The sequence below is a fragment of the Chiloscyllium plagiosum genome, unplaced genomic scaffold (assembly GCF_037043375.1).
Source record: "Chiloscyllium plagiosum isolate Xiang-an unplaced genomic scaffold, Cpla_swu_hap1 HiC_scaffold_37, whole genome shotgun sequence".
NCBI classification, from domain to species: domain Eukaryota; kingdom Metazoa; phylum Chordata; class Chondrichthyes; order Orectolobiformes; family Hemiscylliidae; genus Chiloscyllium; species Chiloscyllium plagiosum.
In genome coordinates this window covers 19995776-20005814 of record NW_028270175.1, presented here as the reverse complement: position 1 = coordinate 20005814, position 10039 = coordinate 19995776, and the positions used below count along the sequence as shown (strand labels likewise).

Genomic DNA, 10039 nt, shown 5'->3' with positions numbered 1-10039 from the left:
AGATGCTCACAACATATCACTTTAGTCACAAAAGCAAAACACTGCAGATACTGGAAATCAGAAATAAAAACAAAGTACTCAGCAGGTCAGGCAGAATCTGTGGAGAGAAACAGAACTAACATCTCAGGCTGATGACCTCTCATCAGAAAGGATCAATTCATCTCAACAGAGACATGCACTCAGTTTCTCCTCACAGCTACTGTCTGAACTGCTGCATATTTCCAGTTTTTTTAAAAATACCATTTTCGGTACAATATTCCTGCAAAGGAAACCAACTTGTTTAAAATTAGTTCTGGATTTATTCAGATAACAGTCTTTAAGTAATTGTTGAATTAATTAAGCAAAAAGGGAAAATGTAACAAGCATTCAAAACCATCTTTTCCAGAGGTGGCTTATTATACTTCATGCTCAGACCACAGACCCTGGCTCAGAGAAGACTCATACACCTCAACTGCTGGATGAAAGCCTCTTACGTTTTACGCAATGACAGTGATCACTACGATAGGAAGACTGTTCAAAACGTCAGAATAGAGTGGTCCTTGACAGCTACCAATTGCTTTTAAAAAAGCTTCTAAAAAATGTTTACACTCCAACTACAAGTTTTGCACTAACCACCCAGTGGCTCTGTTGCAACAGAAAGACAAATCGGTTCTGGGAACAATTCCCAGCCAGGCTACCGTCCCCATCTGTATCCCTGTACCCCATCACCGAAGAGTTAGTGCACGAGAGAACAACAGGCACGAGGAGGACTGCTGCGGCAGTGATGGCCCCAGAGTCTAAATGCTGCACACACAGCCTGCACTGTGCTAAAGCCTCTGGTTTTGATTTTGACTCAGATGACAGTGTTCACATTGAGCACAGCAGACGCAGCAAATTCCATTTTCTTCTCGAGTTGCCGCTTTTCTTTCAAGAGTGCTGCAGAGGGGGTAATTTATGGGGTCAGGAGAGCAGAGGTTTATTCTGAAGTTTGATTGCAAGTTATTACATAGCCCTTTTGAACTTCAGTCACAAAACCCAGCAACTCACTGGAAATCCTGTGGTTCCTGGGAGAGCCATTGATTCTGTCACGTGTCAATTGCAAAACCATTTTTGATGGTGGAAGCAACATCTCATGGCTCAAACCAGTCAGAAAAGCAAACAAACAAAGGCCAGACACTGTGGGTTGGCAACAGGTGCCAAGCATTAGTGACTGCCAGTCCAGTAGTCCAGCCTCAATTTCAAATGTCAGGCTTGGTAGCTTCAAAAAAAACATGACTATAGAATGGAGGATGGGACATCATAACTCATCCCTAGAAACAGAGGCCATGTTCACTACAGAACATATGAACCTGTCTCACCACAAGACAAGCTGCTGCACACAAGCTGGGCAGCAACTAGGTCACACTAAGCACTGCCCATTCTTAAACAGGTTGGAATTTCATACTTTGGCATTATGCTGGGAGACACGGGGCTGTTTTCCCTGGGGCATTGGAGGCTGAGGGGTGACTTTATAGAGGTTTATAAAATCATGAGGGGCTTGGATAGGATAAATAGACAAGTATTTGCCCTGGAGTGGGGGAGTCCAGAACTAGAGGGCATAGGTTTAGGATGAGAGGGGAATGATAAAAAAGGGACCCAAGGGGCAACATTTTCACAGAGAGAGATGCGCGGATGGAAAAGGAAGCTGGGCTAAAGGTTGAGGAATGAGGAAAGAAGGGACGGATGAGCAAAAGCAATTGGAATACTTCAAGGAATCACAGACAGCAGCAACAAAATGTTAAATTTAAAGTCCCAACAAATTATTACTCTCAGTGGGGTTCAGTCAGCTCCAACAGGAATAAGGGATAATCCCATCATCACTTGATCAAACAAACACACCCACCTTAAACCTTACCATTCCTAAACTGGTTTGTGTTTGAAGACTGCATACAGAAATGTCTAACAAAGTTGAAACTGGGAGCTACATAATATTAAAAGGTCAAAACATTAAGCAAAGCACTGTGGGCGATGGAGAGCTGAAACAGATAAAAGAAATGCTGGAGAAACTCAGCAGGTCTGGCAACAGCTCAAAACACTAATTGCTTTCTTTACCACAGATCCTGCCAGACTTGCTGAGTTTGTCCAGCAATTTCGGATTTTGTTAATATTGAAGGTCACAGTTTTAAAATTTTCTCTCTACAACTGTCTTAATTGGACAGCAATTAAGCTCCAGGTCACTGTTTGCTGTCATGGGGGCACTGGCTAGAATCTGGTAAACAGTTTTTCTTGGGCTTGTTACAGATGATACTCAGTAAAGCTGTGGCAGCTGTTAATGTCCATATCCAGCACTGCTAACTCTGGGGATTAGCTGCTCGGCTGCTCATCCTCTGTAGTTTCCACAGGCTCTTCCTTGGACTCCATTTGCGCCATTAGTGCTGCCTTCTTGTGAAATCGCTCTGCCCCAGTCACAGTCATGGGGTGCAGGGGGAAAAACCCAGATAGACCTAACAATTCAAAAAAAAAGACAAAACATTTATCACAAAGCACTCAAATGAAGTCCTACTGCCAGTTCTGAATTAACATTTCTCCATTCCCTCTTGTTAAACTAGTAGCCACAGGATTGCCAAGCAATGTCAGAATCTGTTCTGCTGTTGAAAGGTTTTCTAGCCAGAGGGTGGTAGTTGTATGGAATGAGCTGCCAGAGGATGTGGTGGAGGCTGGTTCAAATGCAACATTTAAGAGGCATTTGGATGGGTATATGAATAGGAATGGTTTGGAGTGATATGGGCCGGGTAGAGAATTAGGGGACAGACCCTTCCTATCCATCTCACCAACCAGGTCTTTCTTGTGCATCACCACAACATGCAGCATCCAGCCAGAGCCCAGCAAAAATAGAAGTTAGAGATGGTCACAGTTTATTGAGCCTGCTCTGCCCCTCACTTTGTACCTAGTCCCCATATCTATCAAATATCAGTATCCCAGCTTTAAACATGTTCAATGATTGAACAACCATAAATATCTGATGCACAGAATTCCAAAGATTCACAACCATTCAAGTGAATTATATTTTTAAAAAATATTCAGTCCCTTATTTTGAGACGGTGCTTATGTATTTAAGATCCCCCGATCAGTGGAAACAATCTCAGCATCTCAGAGTCATAGAGATGTACAGCATGGAAACAGACCCTTCGGTCCAACCCGTCCATGACCACCAGATACCCCAACCCAATCTAGTCCCACCTGCCAGTACCCGGCCCATCTCCCTCCAAACCCTTCCTATTCATATACCCATCCAAATGCCTCTTAAATGTTGCAATTGAACCAGCCTCCACCACATCCTCTGGCAGCTCATTCCATACAACTACCACCCTCTGTGTGAAAAGGTTGCCCCTTAGGTCTCTTTTATATCTTTCCCCTCTCACCCTAAACCTACGCCCTCCAGTTCTGGACTCCCCAACCCCAGGGAAAAGCCTTTGCCTATTTATCCTATCCATGCCCCTCATAATTTTGTAAACCTCTATAATGTCACCCCTCAGCCTCCGACGGTCCAGGGAAAACAGCCCTAGCCTGTTCAACCTCTCCCTATAGCTCAAATCCTCCAACCCTGGCAACATGCTTGTAAATCTTTTCTGAACCCTTTCAAGTTTCACAACATCTTTCTGATAGGAAGGAGACCAGAAATGCACGCAATATTCCAACAGTGGCCTAACCAATGTCCTGTACAGCCGCAACATGACCTCCCAACTCCTGTACTCAATACTCTGACCAATACAGGAAAGCATACCAAACGCCACCTTCACTATCCTATCTACCTGCGACTCCACTTTCAAGGAGCTATGAACCTGCACTCCAAGATCTCTTTGTTCAGCAACACTCCCTAGGACCTTACCATTAAGTGCATAAGTCCTGCTAAGATTTGCTTTCCCAAAATGCAGCACCTCGCATTTATCTGAATTAAACTCCATCTGCCACTTCTCAGCCCATTGGCCCATCTGGTCCAGATCCTGTTGTAATCTGTGGTAACCCTCTTCGCTGTCCACTACACCTCCAATTTTGGTGTAATCTGCAAACGTACTAACTGTACCTCTTATGATCGCATCCAAATTATTTATGTAAATGACAAAAAGTAGAGGGCTCAGCACCGATCCTTGTGGCACTCCACTGGTCACAGGCCTCCAGTCTGAAAAACAACCCTCCACCACCACCCTCTGTCTTCTACCTTTGAGCCAGTTCTTTATCCAAATGGTTAGTTCTCCCTATCAAATTTCAGATTGGGGCAACACGGTGGCTCAGTGGTTAGCACCGCTGCCTCACAGCACCAGGATCCTGGGTCCAATTCCAGCCTTGGGTGACTGGAATTGCACATTCTCCCAGTGTCTGCGTGGGTTTCCTCCCACATTCCAAAGATGTGCAGGTCAGGTGAATTGGCCATGTTAAACTGTCCATAGTGTTAGGTGCATTAGTCAGAGGGAAATGGGTCTGGGTGGGTTACTCTTCAGAGGGTCAGTGTGGACTGGTTGTGCAGAAGGGCCTGTTTCCACACTGTAGGGAATCTATTCTAATCTCTCATTCTTAACTATAGAGAGTAGAGGCCAATTTCCTTTGTCATAGAAAAGCCTCCTCATACCAGCCCAGTGAACATTTGCAACAAAAATCAAGCATATTCTTCCTTATATACAGATACCAAAACTGTACTCAATTCCAGGTGTGGTCTCACTAAAGGCTTGCACAAATGTAACAAGATGTTTTTATTCCTGTAAGTCACTCTCCTTGCAATAAATGGCAAAGTGCAATTTGCCTTCCTGATTAATCACTGTACCTGCACGCTACCTTCTGGCACATCAGGTGCCACTCAAAATCAACCCAAGTCTCACACCTTTCAAAATTCGACTTTTCGATTCTTACAACCAATGAGAACTTTATACTTATTCACATTATTCTCCACTTACCACTGTATTGTCCATTTGCTTCACCTGTCTGTATCTTTTGCAACTTCCTTGTGCCCCCCTCACATAATATTTTCAAAAGGCACAGATGCTCACATTCTTTATTCAGGAAGGAGGGGATCACAATCAATATAGAGACTAAAAAGAAATGGGCAGTTGCACTCCCTAGTGGCACAGCAGGGAACAGCACCAGTTATTGTCATTACCGAGTGTGTTGTATACTATTGGCTTAGTTGGCATTGCAGGTGGTTTGCAGTTACTAATGCCCAACTGTCAAAGAGAGCAGGGGGGTCAGGATGTAAAATGATACCAATGTGCTCTACCAGTGTTAGATGTTGAAACTCCAGCTTCTGAAATAAGAATGGGTGGGTGATGTGGGAAGGAGGCGAGAGCTTTCGATATAATTAGGAAGTTAAAAAACCTAATAGTTTTCCCCTTTTACCTAATAGTTTTTCAACAGGCTTTGTCATATGCGCCCCGCAGGCCAGCCAATACTTGATCCTCTCGAAGTTAAAACTGACTAATTTCTCATTGAAGATGTTTGGCATCGGGTCATATGAGCCGAGCTGCTCCAGATATTTGCCATCCCTGGCCCTCTTGTTGTGCGCTGCAACAATTCGATAGAAGGGTCGATTTGTACAGCCGCCCAAAGCCAGGCGTATACACACAAACCCCCGGTGATAATATTTGTAAAGATTCGAGGCTGAAAAAAAAAGAGATGACACATGCTTAAGTGTACATGGAACCAGAATCAGTCACACAGCACTCCACACAACACCAATATGGGTGGAGGGTGAGGGCACTAAGCAGTGGCTGAATACAGAGGTCAAAAAGCAGAAGCTTCAAGGCACCTTTAAACAAAGTTGGAGAGGTCAGCTTTATCCTCTGACTATGCCAGAAGACCTGAACAGGTAGACACTGGTGGGGTAGGTTGAAAGAGACACCCTCCATCAGGGACCGCAGTGAAGAGGTCAGTGGTTCAGACGGATAGAAAAGATCCCAGGGTTCTAATGGATGTCAAGATGGACAGCAAGAGTTCTTTAATTATGTAAAAAATAAAAAGAGAGAAGCCAATGTGAACACAAGTCACTAAGAGAACAAGGATGGAGAATTAATGATCGGAAGCCAGGAAATGGCAGAGGAATTGCATAAATACTTTCATCATTCTTCACAGTAGAAGGCAGCAGTAGTATTTCAAAATTATGAAATAATTAAGGGCAAAAGGAGGAGAGGATATAAATACAACTATCTCTAGGGAAAAAAGGAGAGAAGCTAATGGGGCTAAAAACCTGTTGAGATGCACCCTACGATATTAAAGGAAGTAACTACAATGGTAGTGAATGTTCTGGTGGAAAGCTTCCAAAAATCTTTTGATTCTGAAAAGTTCCAGAAGATACAGAAAATTGCCAATGTAACACATTTATTGGAGGACGAGGAGCAATACAAAAAAAAGGTAACAATAGGCCAGTTAGCCTAACACCGGTCAATGGGAAAATATTACCGTCCATTATAAAGGACATAATAGCAGGGCATTTAGAAGTGCTTAATAGGAGCAAGCAGAGTCAGCATTGCTTCATGAAGGGAAAATCATGCCTGTGAAATTTACTCTGACGAACTCTTTCAGGTGGCTAGAAGCTCGAGAAGTGACTTTATTGAAACACACAAGATTCTTAGAAGACTTGACAGAGTGGACACAGAAAGGCTCTTTGCCCTTGTGGGAAAGTTTAGGACCAGAGGGCATTATCTCAGAAGGTGTTACTTACGTGAGACACAGAGATTAGGAGGAATTTCTTTCCTCAGAGGGTAGTAAATATGTTAAATACTTTACTGCAGAAGGCTGGGTCATTAAGTACATTCAAGGCTGAAGCAGATTCTTAAACCAATACAAGAATCAAAAGGTTTTGCAGGAAAGTGAGGCGAGGATTATCAGATCAGCCAGGATCTCATTGAGTGGCAGAGGAGACTGGATGGACTGATTAGCCTTTTCCTGCTCAGACATCGGAGGGTCTTATGGAATGGCAAGCTTCTCACCTTCAGTCCAGAGCTAAACATCCCACCCCAATGACCAAACAACAAGTACAGTTTCAATAGTCAATTCCATCCACTGCTTTAGTTTCAGATCTACTCTATGCAACTGCCATGTTTGAAATACTATCACTGATGGAAGCAAAGTGTTTATAAAATGCTTGAGAAACAACTGACAACTTTGACAAGCTGCCATATAATGTAGATGGGCCAATGGGCTGAGAAGTGGCAGATGGAGTTTCATTTAGATAAATGCGAGGTGCTGCATTTTGGGAAAGCAAATCTTAGCAGGACTATACACTTAATGGCAAGGTCCTAAGGAGTGTTGCTGAACATAGAGACCTTGGAGTGCAGGTTCATAGCTCCTTGAAAGTGGAGTCACAGGTAGATAGGATAGTGAAGGCAGCATTTGGTATGCTTTCCTTTATTGGTCAGAGTATTGAGTACAGGAGTTGGGAGGTCATGTTGCGGCTGTACAGGACATTGGTTAGGCTACTGTTGGAATATTGCATGCAATTCTGGTCTCCTTCCTATCGGAAAGATGTTGCGAAACTTGAAAGGGTTCAGAAAAGATTTACAAGAATGTTGCCAGGATTCGAGGGTTTGAGCTACAGGGTGAGGCTGAACAGGCTGGGGCTGTTTTCCCTGGAGCGTCAGAGGCTGCGGAGTGACCTTATAGAGGTTTACAAAATTGAGGGGCATGAATAGGATAAATAGGCAAAGTCTTCTCCCTGGGGTTGGGGAGTCCACAACTAGAGGGCATAGGTTTAGGGTGAGAGGGGAAAGATATATAAAAGAGACCTAAGGGGCAACTTTTTCACGCAGAGGGTGGTACGTGTATGGAATGAGCTGCCAGAGGATGTGGTGGAGGCTGGTACAATTGCAACATTTAAGAGGCATTTGGATGGGTATATGAATAGGAAAGGTTTGGAGGGATATGGGCCGGGTGCTGGCAGGTGGGACTAGATTGGGTTGGGATGTCTGGTCGGCATGGACGGGTTGGACCGAAGGGTCTGTTTCCATGCTGTACATCTCTATGACTCTATATAGTCAGAAAACTGACAGTGGAGTGCTGTGGGATTGGGCAATTGAAGAGTCTGGGTGTTTCATAAAACTGAAGATGATCCTTGTGCTGAACAGGAAGATTGAAAATAGAATCGTGCAAAAGATTACACAGTCAACAGCCTTGAAAGGAAGATGTGAAGTGGGATGCTGAGGCTGGGATATGTTATTTGGGAGAAAACAAATTCTGTAAAGGAATAAAGGTAGGGAACAATTGGAAGCTTGCACATTTTTTTAAGTGGCCCAAGAGAGGTAAGAAAGTTCAGCTCAGGGTTGAAACAAGTCTAGGAGCTTCTACTTCAACCTGACTGGTCAGCAAGAATCACAGGGTCCTAATGGGATTCATCAGGGTTGGACTGGACAAAATCTAGCCACAACCAGGGCTAGACATCAGGCAGAGTCAGATAAAGTGGGAAAGCCAAAATATAGCTGGGAGGGCTAACAATTAAACATTTGCTACAGCATTAAGAATGAGTTTCATGAGGAACGGTCACTGCACAGGGACAGACAGTAATCACCCAGGAGAGAATTAAGATCTCACGGAGGCAATGGGAAAAGGAAGGAGGCTCAAACATCACAGACCTCTCAATTCCCCAGGGAGAGATATCCAGCAAAGGCAGCATTAATACTGAGGACTAATCAACACAGGAAGAAAAACCAAATGAACAAATATCACTAAGCTCAAAGCTGGGAGTGAAATCTAGCTCAAATTCATGGGCACTAAACTTAGAAAGGGATTTTCTGTTTATTGCAACATACTTACAGAGATGCACCATGATTGTTCTCTTCCAAATTTACACCTGAGGAGAAAGATGAGCAAAATAAACATATCTGGAGATTCCTTGGTTTGTAGTTTTATTAATTTTCTCTCTGAAGTTGCCGATTAGAACCCGTATAGTTAATGAAATTAAAACTCAGCAGATCTAGCAGCAGCACGTTCCAAGGGAACGACTGGACCCAGGCCAGCAGCTAAAACCCGGGGCTGTCCACCCCCTCGCCCCGTGTCTCCCTCTGTCCCCACCCCCATTGAGATCAAGACCGTTTTGACTCCGTGTCCCTAACAAAGACCGATTTAGTAAACCCAGACTCAAGTCAGTCACCATCAAATAACGCTCCTGGGTAAACTAGTTTGCTTCACACTGACACTCCCCTTCAAAATCTCGGCCTCCCGCTCTTCAACACCAAACACTGCGCGCCGCCATCTTGATACACTCTGACCCGGAAGTGGAATCCCAGAGCAGGCTACGATAGGCTGATGATATCAGTTTACACGGAAGTCTATGCAAATCTAGGCGTCACGTGTTAAAGTGACGCAGATCTCGCTCACGCTGCCCATCACGTGCAGCAAATTGTGCCCCCTCCCTGACCCTGGACCCCCATGACCTCAGCCCAGGTGACACCACATGGTGGCTGGCAGCCATGCCTCCTCAGACTGAGAAGGAGCGGGAAGCAAGCTGCACCTCAGAACCTCCCCTTCCCCCAACCCCCAGCCCTTCCAAGTTGTGGTGAAATGCAGGTGAAGAAAATACACCCAATGCCACCCTCACCCTGATGGCCACCTTTGTGTGTGGCTGCATCAAGCTGTGCGTGGATCCCCGGTACGCAAACACCAAGTGTCACTACATACTGAGGTTCTACCTGTCCCCGGTGTTGGGAAGGATGGGCCTGGCCTCGCTGACGCGGAATGCTCCGAGTAGTTGGACCGTTCTGTATCACCTGTCCTTCATGGAGAAGTTTATGAAGAAAAAACACCTTTGACCACAAGTCCATCAGGAAGTGGTCAGCACGTAGTGTCCTCAAGACCCTTCGGGAAAAGGAGAAGACGGATCCTATCAAGCGGTTCCCTGAGCATACTGTCAAAGTCATTTGGCAGAATGCCTCATCGCCAGAACTTTCCGACAAGCACCAAGACATGGCTTGGCTGGGGGTGAGAAGGGCTCTGCCTGTGAGATCCTTTATGCACGCCCGGACTCTCAGCCACACCGCACGCTGCCCTCGAAGCGGATGCGGGGGGGGACGAGACTGTCACACACCTCCTTCTGGAATGT

At 44.9% G+C, this 10039-nt stretch overlaps 1 protein-coding gene across 1 annotated transcript; it reads right to left on the bottom strand.

Annotated features, from left to right (window-relative positions):
* Positions 1 to 276: 276 nt before the first annotated feature.
* mrps16 (mitochondrial ribosomal protein S16) lies at positions 277 to 9196 on the bottom strand. The gene is made up of 4 exons (XM_043675949.2): positions 9092 to 9196; positions 8755 to 8791; positions 5347 to 5607; positions 277 to 2462 (listed from the first exon to the last, which is right to left on the bottom strand). Exons 2-4 carry the CDS (start codon positions 8765 to 8767, stop codon positions 2323 to 2325), a joined length of 414 nt encoding a protein of 137 aa, XP_043531884.1. The 5' UTR covers positions 8768 to 8791; positions 9092 to 9196; the 3' UTR covers positions 277 to 2322.
* Positions 9197 to 10039: the final 843 nt, after the last annotated feature.